Genomic DNA, 17,215 nt, shown 5'->3' on the forward strand with positions numbered 1-17,215 from the left:
CTTTTTTCCTTCTGTGAGTATTAAGGCCAGGCTATGATAATCTGTGTTTAATTGCGAGAATATACAGTCACAATAACAGCAGAGACTTTTAAAACAAAACAAAAAACTGTTTTATTAGAAAAAAGTTTGGGTAATGCACTTTTTAAATTTTTTAAAAATTATTTCTTAATTCCCCTAAAATTATGACTTTATTCTCGTAATTAAGAATAAAAAAATATCTTAGTTTGGCCCTAATATTTTGTTGTCAAAGTCCAAGCAAGTAGAAGCTGTCAAACAAGATGGCGGTCCACTCTGAACTGTGGAAACCCAGGAAATGCTTTGGTTCTGCGTGATTGCAGGATGGCGCAGAAAACAGGCAGATAAATCACAGCTTTGTCTCTTTTGATTAATACAATCCTTCAGTCTGTCATGGTGAAGCTGAAATATTACGCTTTGGGTTTAGAATTTAGCATTCCAACCGGCCAATCAGCGAACAGAAGAAGTTGACGTTGATTTTCTGCGCTGTTTTTAAAGTTGTTGTCTATCTGTAGTTTTAGCGGAGGAAGTGAACGAAGCCGTTCAGTCCGTGTTGGCCACGCTTCCAAATGTTAAATTAACATTCACAGCCATCTCGATACTTTTCTCTTCGCAGTGGAGGACTGTTGTTTACAACGCAGGCAACTCCCGGTTAGCTTCATAGGGGCGACACTGGCGCATTACATACGTCACAGCCGTATGTAATCGTTTCTAAATAGCCGCCGATGGCTCAGGCCCTTTGTATGAAGCAAAGCGTAGAGAAAGGGTCTGGTTTTTTACCAAGCTAGACTGAAATCGGCTCCCTTGGAGTTTCCCTCTGAGTTTATGGGTGGAGATTCAGAGTTGTAGAGCAGGATGTCGTCGTTAGAGATGAAGGGAGCCCCGAACTCGCGCCCAGAAGTCAGTGAAGAGAGTCGGTGGGGCGAAGGACGCTTTGGATCGGTTACCTCTAAGATCTTAGGGAAGTGGGAGGCTGTGGATGGATTTGCTACAATAAACTGAACCTTTGCTGATTTAAAACTGTATTTACACCGTAAATCCACATGGTGGCATCAGGGAGCCGTTTCAGCATCCTGTCCAGGACTGTTGAAACTTTGTGCATTTGTGTCGTAAAAGGTGTGTCCATTTTCCTCTATTGCTTCCGTTTGAGGATCATGCTGTGGGTTTGATGGTGGGTTCTCCTACTGGACCGGACCTTGGAGCTGGTTTCCTGACAGCTGCTGTCGAACAGAAAGCTTTGAACCAGCAGCGTCGCCCAGCTTTCTCCAAACCACCTGCAAGGCAAGAAATGCAGCTGTCAGCCCTCAACAGGAGGCAAATATTAACCAATCACACTGAGGCAGGCCCTTAAAATGTGATAAATCATCAAGATATCTCCAAAGATTAGCGATCAAACATTTTAAGCTTTTCTTTGCTTCAAGGAGTTACATTTTTCTCTAGATTTGGGTTCATGTTCTAATCTGTTCTGAGATGCACTCAGAGGTTACTTCAACATATATAAATATATATTTACATATTTTCCTCTATTAAAAGTAACACACACACATTTTATATATATGTATTTATATTAAGTAGCCATACAAGAAATTACTCAAGAGTAAAAAAGTATTTGGTAAAAAGTCTACTCGAGTATTAACTGATCAAAACAGCAACTATTTAATACATAAAAATTATATTATCAGATGCACCAAAATGTAAAGTTATGTTGAAATTTTGGTATTTTAAGGATCAAAATGAAAATAATATAAGTAACATGTAATTACAAAATTATGCAAAAGAAATATTTTTTTCTATATAAAACATGTGAAATTGTATCAAAACTGCAGGTGTGTGTCTGGTTAAAACAAGCTTCATTCTGAAGTTTTACTCAAGAGCAGTGATGCTTCATAATAAAATTGCTCCTGATAGTAGTAAAAATACTCCTAAAAAAATATATATTTTTTAAAGTTGCCAAAGTAAATGTTATTCAGTTTCAACCCAAACTCTGGAAGTATTCAGGAGAAACACTGAAACCAGAATGAAACTTACGTTGCACATCTCTCTGACGATGGCTTTCTCCTTATCGTTGAGGTCTTCATCGTATTCCCTCGAGTTCTGGCTGTCCAGCTTTTCATGGACCTCCAGCACCTACACAAACTTAGAGTCAATTACAGAATAATAAAACATTTCCTACCACACAGTGTTCAGAGTTTACCTTCATGGCATGGACTACAGCTTCGGGTTTCTGTGCCAGAGGCAGGTAGAACCCCGTGGGGGACAGTTCTCCACTGGGAGTCCGAGGATGGTTCTGATGAGAACGAAGATAAAAACCAGTCAAAATTCAGACTTTTTCTCAGAACTATGACTTTTTTCTTAGCATTAAGACATTCTGATTTCTTTCCTCCAAATTCCAACATTTTTTTCAGAATTCTGAGGTTTTCCCTAAGAATTCCGACTTTTTTCCTAGAATTCTGACTTTTTCGCAGAATTCCAACTTTTTTTTGCAGAATTCTGAGTTTTTTCTCAATTCCGACCTTTATTCCGACCTTTGTCTCAGAATTCTGACTTTTTTCCCAGAATTCCAACTTTTTTTCCTCAATTCCGACTTTTTTTTCTCAGAATTCCAATTTAACTTTTTTATCAAAATTCTGACTGCAGAATTTCCAAATCTGAATTGTTTAAATTGTTTATGGCAAATCTAGTCGTTAAACTCAAATCTACCAAATAAACTTGGGACAGGCTTTCAGCGCAGGTTCTCAAATACTCTTCTGTAGTAACAACGTTTATAACACGGTCGTATGAATCATGTGGCGTAAATTCAGGCATATCTGATCAAACTGACAAACAGGTCAGGAGGGAGAATGTATGGATCGGTTTCTAAACTAGTTCCAACTTTTATAAATACCGCCGTCTATGAGGCCAAACTAGGTGTGCTAGTTCCACAGAACATCAAGTAAAACCATGGCTATATTGGCAAAATACTTCGGTAAACAATCGTAGTCACTCCATTCAATACTATTGTCCATCATGTTGGTTAATTAAGTGAAATAGTTGCAAAGGGTGAATTCTGTCAGAACATAGTAACAATTTAACAAACGTGTAAAAAACACTACAGCCATAACCAAAGCCTATGTCTTATTTATAGGTTTTTATTCATGTTTCAGGATTTACAGGTAAAAGAAATCAAACTATATAAAGAAAAGGAGGCTGGTGAAGCCGTTTGTAACAAGAGAGCTGCAGCGTTTGCATTTACTGGCAAGAGTCAGCTGCTCTGATTGGGCTCATCAATAGGTCATGGCGTTCTCCAATACAAATCAGACCAAAGTCTGAGGTGTTGCTCAGTCCCGGACCAAAACTGAGAACAGCAGCACCAAAACATAAACGCACTCATGTTTGTATTAAATATAAAGGAGAAGAATACCAAGCAAAACAACACTTTATGTTCATGGCAAAATTAAAACGACATTGAATCTATTTCTGTTGGGTTATTGAATTGCACTACAAAAACACAAAATCTTACAAAATCTTACTAAATACTAAGTATTTTTGTTTAGTTTCTCAGGCAAATATGTTAGTATATTTGAAAAAAGACAAAACTAACTTACAAGTAACTTTTCAGCAAGATATAGGAGCTTGTTTGAGCTAACAATTTCTTTATATTGATGAAAAAGTTCTAGTTGGTTTCTTATCATATCTTATCATGTCATGTTATAGTGGAACTAGGACTATTTCATCAGTGGAAAGGAGTTATTGACTTATTTCCTATAGCTTGGTGAAAAGTTACTTGCAAGTTAGTTTTGTCTCATTTTTAGAGATATTGGTACTAAAACTATTTGGTAAGATTTTTTGTTTTTGCAGTAAAGATTGAAGTAATTTCTCCATGTGTTGAAATTCTTGTAATAAAACTCAAATACACCATAAAGAATGTTTAATTGCCTCTTAAAAACCAAACTAGCGTTATTGTACATCAATAAAAAAGTGCTGCATTGTTTAAAAAGTAACTGATGTTGATAAATTTGACATTATGAGTAACGTCTGCAAAGACAACACAAGTCCTGACATGTTGCATCTCAGAGTCACTGACACAAAACGCTGCAATTAAAAACCTGTGTAAGGGGCCTGCAGCAAATAAATGTCAAATAAAGTGAAGACAGGAATAAAAGTGTAAGTTACCTGCATTGTCAGCAGTTTCTTTTCCTCCTCCAGGATCCTCACCTTGTTTTCTAGCTCTCTGATGTAGCACTCTGATATATCTGCAAAAAAACAGAAATACTACTTTAATTAATGTTTCAGTGACAGTTTGGTGTGAATTCCTGAAGAAACGACATTCGAATTTTAATAAATCGTCTTTGTTCTTGAGAAAACTGTTTCTATACAAGCAATAAATAATCTCAGTATAAAAATATCGAAAAAACCCCAAAAAACAAGTGAATCTGATTTTTAAGCTCAAAAATCTGATTTTTTTGAGCTTCTTCTCATAATACGCGCTTTCTAGATGTACTAACCCACGTAAATTAATCTGCACCTACAGCCGAGATCCACATTCTTGATTTTTTTTTCAAAAGAGATTCCAGTTAAGCCGACTAATCCGTCACGAAATCCCAGTATTTAGCGAGACCCAACCCCGGCGTTCGAACGCACGTGCTGATTTCAAAGCACGTTTCCGTTAACGGGGAGGAATTTCTGGCACAAAAGGTTCACTGACAGTTTGGCAGCGAACGAGAGAATGAAACCTGTTCTGTCATGAACTTTCACCTGCAATAAAAGCCGTAGCTGTGATAAATTTGAACAGGTTTTTATTTTTGTTTCGTCCTGCAGTGAACAGTAGAATCCAAGCAGATGTTTTTGATTTGCCACCATGTGTGATGCTGTTGCTGCAGGGCGCAGCTCTCTGCAGGTGACTGGCATGTTGCTAGCTGATATACCTCACACAGATACTTTCCTGTCAAACATAATTACAACTTAAGATATTCCAGGATGAGTTTCTGCAGGTTTGACCCGAGAGATTAAGTCAAGAAATTAAAAATATGGCTGATTGACAAAGTGATTGATACCTAATTTGACTGAAAATACTGATAAAAATAACTTTAAATTATTACACTGTACATTGTAGGATCTTTTCAAACACAGTTAGTTTTGATAAAAACATATTTAGACAACATTGTGTAATACTTGTTTTAAAACCTTAGAAAACATTGACATTATTTACAGGATTTTTGATTTAAAGACATGTTTACATTTACTCCTAAAGACCCCATTACACTGAGTCAAGAGATTAAAAATGACAACATTTCCAGGATCTTCAGGGACCATTAAGGATCTAACGGTCTCTGAGTTTCCTGAGTGTTTCCTGACTGGGAACAAGGGGCTTTTATTCAATCATCCAAATTATTTATACCCTGATTCACACTTTGTCAAGCTACAACCACATTTTAGGTGACATATCAACACAAAGTAGGGCATAATTGTGAAAGAGAAAAAAAAAACATGCTTTTTAAACTTTTTTGCCTGAAAACCTGAAAAGTGTGGCATGCATTTGTATTTAACTCATTTGTATTAAATGTTGCAAGAGTTGCAGTTGTAACAAGACAAAATGTTTACTTTTTACCTCAGAAAGTGTTCCTCTCTATCAAAATGGTTTCTTTTTCCCATCTCTGTCTTATTTTAATGCAACTTTACAAGAAATTGAAAATGTCAACCTTAGTTTTAACCACAGCCTGTTCTGACCAACTTTAACCAGAAATAACTTTAAGCGGTTCTGAATAAAAACGTGTGTCAGATTTATTGGGGGAAAACACAACATGGCTCCACACCCACTCTGTGTAACTTGATGCCACAGTTTGACATTCTTGCCGTGTAAACAGACTTCCATAAATCTATTTTCATCTGGTGTGGCAGGAGGGAAATGAAGAGCGGCGCTCGCTGCAACAAAACACTCACAACGTTCCTCTGGTAAGGTTTCAATTAACTCCTACAAGCAGAACCGCTTCAGGTCCAATGAGTAGACATGGCTGTTCAACCCGCATTGTCTTCAGGTTGTTGATTTGTGTCCAGAAAAGTAACGTCCTGGCAGAAGTAGTGAAAGTCACCGCTGCAGATAAACTGCTGACCTCACACACAAACACAAGAGCAGACTGTGCTGACAAAATAAAACAGAGGGCATCCTTTAATTACAGACGGTCAGCACAGATCCAGTTAACCTTCCTGTCGTAGTGCCAGTGAGTCTCTACATGAAGACACTGTAACATGGCGGACATTGAAGTACCAATGAGAGACCATTTTTTCTCAGGTTTAATTCAATCTCTTGGTGTTTTCGGATGAGTCCTTACAGGTTTTACACATCAAGTCTTGGATAGTGTCCAACTTATTGTAGATTCTCTTCCTCCATTAGGAAGGAAAACATGTTAATGCTTCCAATAGGTTTGAAAAACATTTTAAGTTGGAGACTAATTGAGGTCGGAGCTGCATATTTAAAGCACAAGAATTTAGTCACGGAAATCCACAGGGTACTTTATTAGAGGCACTAGTTTTCACACAATAGGTACTTTTTAAATGCACACATATCTTGTATTTTACTCTTGTTGGTTACAAAGCAGCTGATTTTGTGCAGATGACCAAGACCTAGTACTTTTGGTTTGTTCACGATCTTAAAACAAACATTAGAATAAGGATTCTTTCTGCAGTTTTTATTAGATTTGCACCAATTTTGTTTGTTTTTTTGCAGAATTTCAGTGCATCATGTTTGTGTGCTCCATTGTAGAGTAAATTGGTCTAAAGCAACTATCCAGTTCAGTCAGTGTGTCTTACTCTGGTTAAAGTACCATTAAACTTTAACCTTTAACCTTTTAAATTGTGTTGGCTCAACAGATCAGTAGATGGAATCCCCATTTTAGCTCAAAATCTGACATATGCCAGACCTAAACTAAAATATTTACTTCTAGAACAAAAATCTAAAATACTTAATCTTATCAAAGCCGGACAACATTATTCTTCTCTGAACAGAGATTTTATCTAAGCATTTGTGATTAAAAATATACTTACAAATATTAGAATGCTTACTTTTTGGCAAAAAAAAAAAAAGTGCTTGAAGAGTGCTTAAAGTCAAACCTGGACCGAACTATTGATTTGTTACTGTTCACTCTTTACTCAACTTCATAAACACAAACTGGGAATTTTCAGTTTTCTTTAAAAACTCTTGGGAACCGTTTGTTGTGCATCATCTTGTCTCATGAACTGTGTGCATTGTTTTACGACCAACTTTTAGCAAATAAAAAGAACCATGAAGCAAAAGAATGAAGTCCCTGTGAGAGTCTGAGTTTCAGACAAGTCATGAGGTCTCTCTCTAAAGAAAACCACGCGATTAAAAAAAACATAAAAGTCAACAGTGCTTGACAATAAGAGCGATATTCATTGGAAAAAGATTATTGGTTTAAAGGAAGGATTAGCTGGAGTTTAAAAGCTGAAAAAATGGAGTAGCACCACAGCCTGCAAACATGTTTGAACTGGTTAAACTGGCACCAGCTTACTTCGAACGCTGCATCTATTGAGGTACCGATACGGGCCACTTGGAGCGTTTTCAATTTGCATATGTAAAGGTTGCTTCAGAAGAACTTCATAGGAACCGATTTAGTTCTTGAGATTGATGAAACCAGTCGGAGATCAATTAAAAGGAGAAACAGTTTATTTAGAAATCTGTCAATGCTTGTTAGAGAATATCTTAAAGTGAATAATGTTCCTTTGGAACGGTTTCCTCTCAAATGTAAACAATTGGGTTGGAAAAAATAGTCAAACCTGTTTTTTTTAAACTCATGATCACTGCGAAACATTAAATATTCCTATGTGAAACACAGAAGCATCAGAAAAGTTTCATATTGGAGCTGATCAACCTGCAGATTCTACTTCACTGTTTACCATTTATTTTACAATAAATGTTATAAGTAAAAAAAAAATCTCCAAGTGGAACTGGTTCTTTTTTTCAATATTTGTGAATTATTGACTTAACAAGTTCCTTTATATTGCTACACAGTAACTTGCAAGTTATTCTTTTTATCTTAATGCAAGTGCACCAAATATTTCTGCGCTAGAAATATTTGGTAAGGTTTTGTGCTTCTGCAGAGTGGACTGCAAAGACCCCCGAGAGGTCGTGGGTTCAAATCCTGGACGAGCCCCCATTTGTCATGCCTGGCTCAAAAGCGATGACAAAAATGGGGCACAGACGATCGTCAACCAACATATCGGATGTATATTTTTTTAAAATGTAATATTTCTTTGTTTCATAAATGGCTAATACCTTTTTATGAGTTTACAGTGTGAAACACTTAGAACTGCCTTGCCGCAAAGTGACGTCACGCACACAAGATCCTGCCCTCCATCTCCCTACTGGAGGGGAAAAACCTGTTCGCTAACAACAACTAGCATTGGTTTTAGCATTGAATTATTCTTCTTTGGCAGCACAGCTACAGATGGCAGGTAGAAGAAGAGTCTTTCTGCCCTCCAGCATTGTGAAAATGTGTGAAATTTCCAGATGTAAACAATAACATGCGACGTGTCTATACAAATAAACTTGACGTGACTTGGAAATCCCTCGGATGTTTGTGTTTGCAGACGACTCAGTTTTCTCTCACAACAAATTAAAAGGTTGTTTTATTGGAGCTCTTTATAGGAACTCCACTGAGTTTGCAGGATTTCCATTTTGAGAAATTTCTCTAGCCGTTCTCAAGCTGCACTCCTTCACCCTGACCTCACCAGACAACCCCCCATAAAACCCAGTTTAACCACCGTTTATGTGCGGTTCTGGGCCTGTTAGTTCACCGCTCCGCATCTGAACTGATAAAACAGACGTCAGCTGAGGTGGGGCCCCCATAAAATCTGAGGCTCAACCTCTGACCCCGGCCGTCCCACAGAGGATGGGACAGAGTGGATTGGGAAGGGGGGGAGGTTATGGGAAGCTCTGCACAGCCAGTCTTTGAAGAGCGACACCCCCCCTCCATTGTCTGCCACATAATGCAGTGAGACAGATGGCACAGGGAGCACAAATGTGTGGGGAATGAGGCCAACTGGGAAAAATACCACCACATCACTGGGAAAGAAAGAAACACTGGTTCAGAGCACCAATCAGGGTGTAGCTGCTTCTACAGCAGGACGACTGATAAAGGATTAATAAGTCTGCAGTGATTTTAAGAATTTATATTCTCTGCTTCATCTCTAACTTTTGTCTTAAAGGAAGGAAAGAGAACCAATGACTTTATCTGGGTTGTATTAGTTTAGAATAAGTATGAAAGTTATAGTAGTTTACAAAAATATCTCTGTTTTTTCTACTGAATTAGGACTAATTTGCACCCCTGAATTTAAAAAGTGACGTCCATTTTTCTCGATCATGTATTTATTCTAAATTCTGAACGAATTGATGACATTTTTGTGGCATTATCAGTTTATTTCCAAAAATATTTCTCATTCAAAAAAGGTTTTAGGAGAAAAAATGTTGTTTTCTAACAGAGCGTATTAATTAAATGTTACAAACTTGGATTTCTGTAAATTGAATAATAAACACTTATATGGGTAAGTACATGTAAACTGAACATTACGTCTTCATCTCTCTCTGCTCGTCACTCATTGGTCCAGAATCTCATGAAACAGATCCAGATGTGAGAACAAGTCACACATTTTGATGCTCATGTTGCTCCATAGTTCAGAAAGTTCACCTGATGGACCAACGCCAATGTGATTTTTGGATTCAGCACATCAAAATTACCCTAAAACAATTGAAAAACCCCAGACAGTACTTTGGCTGTTGACCAGTGTTATCGATTAATTAGTTAATCTAAAGCACATAATTGTTTTCAATTTATGTATATGACATTTTTGGGGACAACTGTGTTAAATACTGATTAAATCAACAGGAAATTGTGTTTTTCTCACATTATAAAACATAGACTCAACCCTGCATATTAGAATCAGATGATCACTTATTAGTATCATGTTACAAATTTTCTGCGTTATTTACTTCGTTTTTCTGTCATCATCACATCCTCGCTTTGTAGCAAATCAGTAAGTTTTGGTTGAATTCGCTCTTCTCACCAATGCAGCTGAATGAGCTCTCCTGTGCGATATTACTGTTTCTACTTCAAAACAGAACTGCATGTTGGATCGTTTCTCGTTCCTGTTACGGTACGACTCCGCTGAAGGACGACCAACAGCGCCCTCTGCCTGATGGAGGCCAAACTACAACACTAAAAGAAGGTTTGAACGAACTTTATTAGTCAATAGATTTAAACAAATTTTAACCTAATAAACTATTAATCGAAATCTCTAGTTTAGCATCCAGCACACATGTGAGGAACCTGTCTAGTGTTTGGGTTTTTCTAGATAACTTGACTGAGAGATCAGCTGGTTATGAGATATTTGTGATGACTTACCACTAAAACAAACCGAAACGAATTCAGCTGGACCAAATAAAATTCAACCAAACTGAACTAAACTCAGTTAAAATGAATTGAATTGTACTAAACTCAACTAAATTAGATTAAGCTGAAATGAAATAAGGGACTGCACAGTGGGGCAGTTGGTAGAGCTGTTGCCTTGCAGCAAGAAGGTTCTGGGTTCAATTCCTGGCCTGGGGTCTTTCTGCATGGAGTTTGCATGTTCTCCCTGTGCATGCGTGGGTTTTCTCCGGGTACTCCGGTTTCCTCCCACAGTCTCCAAATTGCCCCTAGGTGTGAGTGAGTGTGTGTGCTTGGTTGTTTGTCCCGTGTGTCTCTGTGTTGCCCTGTGACAGACTGGCCACCTGTCCAGGGTGACCCCGCCTCTCGCCCGAAACGTTAGCTGGAGATAGGCACCAGCTCCCCTCCCAACCCCACCAAGGGACAAGGGTGCAAGAAAATGGGTGGATGGATGAAATAAAATAAGCTGAACTGAATCGTATTGAAATTATTTAAACTGAATTAAACTCAGACTCAGAGTTCAGACGATACTTCACATTTACATGTTATTTCACTCCTCCTGAGCTATCAGAATAAAATGGAAATATTCCCCAGCAGCAGAGCCTGTAAATATTTGACAGCTAGAACTACTGAAGATTAATCGCCTTTAAATAAAATCCGTCACATTCCTGCTGGTGCTGTAAAAAACTGAGGCAAAGAAGAGAAAGCCGAGAAAAACTCGACCTCAGCACAAACAAACCCTGAAAGTCCCACACAAAACGCTGCATGTGCACAATGCAAATTCACACAATGATTTATCTGTTCTGCTCATATTCATCGATGTTAATTGCTCATTTGGCCCGTTTAACCACCTCGTCTCATCCCAGCAGGTGGATTTTCTCTAGCCTTGCTGGATAAAACAATGCCTCTTTATCACTTCAACATCAGGGTTTTTTCCCACAAAGCTTCTGGGGATCTGTGCGCTCAGGAATGTGGGGAATTATCACCAAGTAGCTTTTCCTCAACAAATCCCTGTAAGACCTGACAGGTTTTTACGACACAAATTACTTTTTTTGTGTGTGTGTGTGTTTCAGAGATTATCTAAATTGGCAGTATTGGGGAATATTTACATAAAACACAGAGTTTCTCAGTTGGCAAAATTGTATGCTTTCTGAATCTACTCATTTATTTACCTTCCACTCAGACAATTTATTTCTAGATTCATACTTCGGGATATTGTTTCAATTCTGCAGAATTAGAGTAAAAATTAACTCTGAAGCAAAGTCAGATTTATTTACCCGTGTCTTGACTGAGAAATCAGAAAAAGTGACAGAATGTGCATCTGTATAGCTCAAAACTTGGGATTTGGGATTGATCTGGTGAGACAGCTAAAGCTAAGAAAAGCAGAGAAAGAGGGGGTGGCTTCGATCAAGTGGGCGGAGATTTGGGCGAGGCTTTCAGGCTAATGCTAAAGCTGAAACACTCGAAATAGATGAGTTGTGACTTTTATCAAGTGGGCAGGGCTTATGTGCTAAAGCTAAAGCTAAAACACACCGGAAGCAAATGGGATGTACATGTATCAAGTGAGCTAATGCTAAAGCTAAAACACACCAGAAATAGATTAGTGTGGTTTATATCAAGTAGGCGGGGCTTTATCCTTGAGGGAGGGGCCTTATCATTGTAGGAGGGGCTTTAGCCTTGTGGGCGTGGCTTTAGCCTTGAGGGAGGGGCCTTATCCCTATAGGAGGGGCTTTAGCCTTGTGGGCCGGGCTTTAGCCTTGAGGGAGGGCCATTTAGCCTAAAGCTAAAACACAGCAGCGAGAATAAGGGATGGTTTATGACAGGCATGCTGGGTTCTAGTGGCCATCTAATATTTAATTATATACAAATAGCTACAAAAACACACTTTCATCAACTTTTATCTTCATTATAGTTAATTCTAAACAGAGATGATGAGTATAAGATCTTCAGTGATGTCTCACTACCATGACAAAGGTTAAAACTTTAAGTCCTGAAATTAGTAATTATACCAAAACTCACACACGATTTCAAGGAGTTTTAAAACAACATAGATGTTGTGAATGAGACCAAACTTCAAGATATTGTTTCAATTTTTTTTCTTATTTCCTCTACCAAACATGATGAAGCACTGATTAACCCCAAACAAACCAAGTTGGTTTCTCTTTCTCAAACATTAGTGAGTCATTTGTTTGCAACAAGAAAGCTGGTCAAAATTGGTCCAACAAACGATGTTTTCATCGTGTAACCAACTCCTTTTCTTGCCATGTCAAGTAAAAATTTTAATATAATTCAGGGGAAACCAGTCGTAGAGAAACCAACTCATTGAAAATTTATAGAAATAGTTAGTTTGATTTGCTTGATCAGTTAAATAAACTCTCTGAAAGGATTGGATGTAAAATCAGGCGCTGTTGGCGGTCAATCAGAACCTAAACAAGATGTAGTCTCTGGTCAGGATCAGTTTTCCAGTCTAAGCTCTTCAGTAAACAAACTCTGAGATCTGCTAGCAAGAAAACTCCTGACTTGCATCCCAACTGATCCTCCATCTGTGCTCTGTCTCGTACGGTCACAGCTAAGGTGCTAAATCCTCATTAGACCTGTCGAGGTAATCACGACGGGACCATCTGTGCCGACCGGGCCAGACAGAGGAAGATCGGCGACAGAAACCATCTGTGTGTGAGGCCAGAAATATACCTCTGCCTCTTAAAGTTTGATACCTGGTCTTTATTCAGGATCGTCACTGAAAAGTTAACTTATTTCAGTAAATGAGTGTTTACCTTTTGTTCATTTCAATTGTCTTTCTTGAAGGTGACTTTTTATGCTTCGTTGAACCGGTTGGGGTAGGTCTACAGGCTTTACAAAACATGTTAATTACAATTTTTGAACAAAGTCAGAGGTTTTACAGTGATAAAACCAGCTGACCAAACGTCCTGGAGCTCCACTTTGGTTGTTAGGTAACGGCCTGGCTCAGCTGGTGTTGCTAGGCAACGACACAGTGCCATTTCTGACCTAACAATCGTGAGGTTTTGGAAACGGCTCATTTTCTAGACACCAAAAAACATTAACACACAAAACAGCTTAGTGTTGTTTTGTTTTTAAACACTGTGGCTTTTTTTTAGAAGCAATTTAAACCCAAATGGAAGTTTAAAAACATGCAAAATGTGACTTTTAAAACCTTTAACTAATAAAAATAATAAAAACCCAAAACTCAGTTACTGAGAAAACAACAATATGACAAAAGACCAATAAAAAACAAACTACTTTTAATACAAAAATGCGCCTCAACTGAAAAGTTATGTTCCTAAAATATTTGAATTTGAAATAAATGTAGTTTTTGATATTATTCTCATTTATTTACAATGGATGAGAAATATGGAATCCTATTGGTGACAATATGGCTTACCATAAATAAACCAAAAATAGAAACATATTAATATATTTGCTTTGGGTTTATAGCAAAAAAGACCCTAGATAATGAAAAAAGAAAAAAGAAAAATTCATTATTTACATAATTGAACATTTGTACTTGTGATTAGTACTTAAATAACTGTTCTTAGTGAAATACACACTGTTGTACTTTTAACCAGCGTGTAGCGTGTTATAAACTGGTATCTATGACCAACATTTAAATTCTCTTTAACTCGAGCTGAACTTTGAATTTTCCCTTTCCAGATTAAAGTGACTCCCAAATGTTAAGGGCCGATAAACCGGGATAAGTTCAGGGCTTTAAAGCTGCAAAGGGAGAATAAGTCAAATAGAAATAAGAAAAAACATTTCAGTGAATTTTTCTGCAACATACATTTAAGAAAACCGAGTTAACAGGAAGTAAATGGAGATTTTTATCCAACAGGTTGAGTGGTTTTATGATCTGTGTAAAGTAGCATTTTTTAAAATGGAGGACTGTTTTGTTTACATATACAGTATTATCTCTACTTTTAGCTTATTTTGCTTGGTTTACTTTCACCTCCACTCAACATACTGTGAATATGATCTGAGAAGAATACAGTATATTATTTTTTACTATTATAATTATTTTTATATTTGATTTTTAACACTTTTTGTCATCCTTTCTGCCTGAATCTGCTGAATTTCCACTTTGCTGGAAAATAAAGACAGTTTCTATTCTACTATTTTCTATTCTGTTCTAATTATTCTAATGAGAAATGAAAGCCACGTTGAGCACGAACTGCTTCATGAACATTTTTTGTAACGTTATCAGAGGTGGGTACAGTACCCAAATATTGTACTCATGTAAGAGTAGCACTGCTTCAACATATTTTACTCAAGTAAAAGTAAAAAAGTATTTGGTAAAAAGTAACTAATTAAAACTTTAAATTACATCAGAAGGACCAAAATATAAAGTCATGTGGAAACAAAATGCAAATAATTAATATAAATAACATAATTACAAAAAATAAGAAAAAATAAACATTTTTCCAAATCAGTTTCTTCTGATATAAAACTTAATTAAATTGAGAAAAACAACAACAAAAAACAGAATTTTTGGATAAAACATGTTTGTCTTCATTAGGTGAAGTTTCTCACCGTGGGTTGTGTATCCAGACATTTTACTGAAGTACAAATACAGATACTTAGTAATAAAATTACCCTAAAGTAAAAAGTACAGCGTAGTAAAAAATACTCATATAAGTAACTTTTTTCCAAAACGTTACTCAAGTGAATATAAACAATTACTACAAACCAACTCTGTGTATTATCTGTACTTTTAGTTTATTTTACTTAGTTTGCACACTTTTTCCTTCCGCTGAACTTTGCGGATGTGCTTCACTCTATGAAGAACCAGCTTGTGACTGAATCGATCATAGATTTCACCTGATCGGAACTCACCGGTGCCTCCATGAGATGACAGATCGTCCACGGACCGCCTCAGCGGGCCCGCCTTCCCCCCGCAGCCCTTCAGGTAGGCGGTTTGGTGGTCCGGACTCCCCCCGCTGCTCCCGTCGCCTCCGTCCCGGGGCGGTACCGGTCCGCTCAGGCTGGACTGGCTGTCGATGGAGCTCCGGGACCCGGCTCCGCTCCTCTCCTCGTCCAGCATGAGGACGATCTCCTTGAGCTCGGCGTTCTCCGCCCGCAGCGCCTCCTGCCCGGCCTCCAGCTCGGTCAGCTTCTGCTGGTACAGCCCCAGCTCCCGCCACAGCACGCCGGCCGTGTAGCGGCCGAAGCGCTGCCACTCCCGGGACACCTTCCGGTCCTTCTGCCGGTCGTCGTCCAGGAAGCAGCAGAGCTCCCGCAGCTCCTGGTTGTCCTCCTGCAGCTTCTGGTTCACCTCCTTCAGGCTCCGGATCTCCTGGAGGTGGACCTGCAGGCTGCGGTTCACGTCCTTCATCAGTTTCCCGTGCTCCAGCATCACCTCCGTGCTGCGGTTCTGCAGAGCCCGCAGCGTCCGGATCAGGTCCTCCTTGCCGAACCTCTGCAGGTCCTGGTCGGAGAGCCGGATCAGGTCCTCCATGTCCGAACCGGTGTGTTGAAACGAGTAAGCAGTCCTCCAACAGGTCTGGAACAGCTAAGTTATGATAAAACCCATCCTGCGGAAGGAACAGAACCAGAACCGGCAGGGGAAAAACACAACCAGCGGATTCAGAGAGTTCCCAACATCCTAGATCAGAGTTTGTTGCTCCTGAAGTAGCAGAGACACAGAGAGAGAGAGTGGGGCTGCCACTGAAAACACGCAGGAAAAACAGAAACACTCTGCAGTGAGGGGAAACAACGCCCTCTACAGGCCAGGCAGGGCAACTACAGCTGGTCGGAGGGCAGCACCACCATAAGAGCCACTGTAGATTAAATAAAGGTAAATTACCAATAAAAACCTCATTCCAAAAATAGGGGTTTTTATAGAAAAAACCCTAGAAAATAAGTTTTAAAAAAATTCAGACATTTTAGATCAATTTTAGAAATTTCTAGATAAAAAATAAAATTTCTGAGTTTCAAAAGTTGAACATTTTCAACTTTTTTCTAGAACATTTCTGAGATTAATTTAACATTTTCTGAGCTATTTTTCCAGCCATCTGTTTAACTTTTCAAGCTCAGAAAATTCCATGTTTGGTTGTGAAAATTTTTCTCATAATTGTTCTACTTTTCAGACATTTCCAGTTTTCTTTTATTTTGAAAATTTGAGATTAACCTCAAAATTGATGTACTTGTTTTTTCTAGTAATTGTTCTACTTTACAAATTCAAACATCTCCATTTTTTATTTTTTATAACATTTCTGAGATTAATCTCAGGATTTGAGTCTTTTGATGCAAATATTCGACTTGTTTGATGTCAGGACTTTTGTTTTTTCTAAAAAATGTCTGTGAGGTTTATCTCAAAATTTCTCAGCTTTCTTTTCAAATTTCTGGGTTTTCTGTTTAGAACATATGCGAACTTGAAATGAGCAATTTAGCTATAATCTCATGTATTTACATATAAATGTCAATATAAAATATCCAATTTTTAAAAAATAAAAGAAATGTGTCTTTAGTTGAGACTGTTCAAATTCAAAAATACTTTTATCTCAATGGAAAATTAAATGTTAAATCATGTCATCCAAATTTCCTCCAAGTCTTTGTGGACGGAAGAATCTCCAGTAGCAGTCAGTGTTGCGACGAATCTGAAGAGGCCTCTGACTGAATAGTCAAAACATGCCAACAGCTGAGGCAATATCTCACAGCAACATTGACCTGGATGCAAGTGAGCAAGCTCTGCTAATCCGCCTCATTTGCTTTTGCTGCTCCTTGTTTTTGATTTTCTTGTAACTCGTACTGAATGTATGAAGAAAGTTCAG

The 17,215-nt window shown here is 38.1% G+C and overlaps 1 protein-coding gene across 1 annotated transcript; it reads right to left on the reverse strand.

The window, feature by feature from the left end:
• Positions 1–520: 520 nt before the first annotated feature.
• LOC103458945 (coiled-coil domain-containing protein 85C-A-like) lies at positions 521–16,311 on the reverse strand. Its single transcript, XM_008400092.2, has 5 exons — positions 15,279–16,311; positions 4,168–4,247; positions 2,210–2,302; positions 2,044–2,142; positions 521–1,289 (listed from the first exon to the last, which is right to left on the reverse strand). The coding sequence occupies exons 1-5, from the start codon at positions 15,898–15,900 to the stop codon at positions 1,197–1,199; spliced, it is 987 nt and encodes a 328-aa protein (XP_008398314.1). The 5' UTR covers positions 15,901–16,311; the 3' UTR covers positions 521–1,196.
• Between the last annotated feature and the right edge of the window lie 904 nt (positions 16,312–17,215).

Source organism: Poecilia reticulata, linkage group LG22 (assembly GCF_000633615.1).
Source record: "Poecilia reticulata strain Guanapo linkage group LG22, Guppy_female_1.0+MT, whole genome shotgun sequence".
Classification (NCBI taxonomy): Eukaryota; Metazoa; Chordata; class Actinopteri; order Cyprinodontiformes; family Poeciliidae; genus Poecilia; species Poecilia reticulata.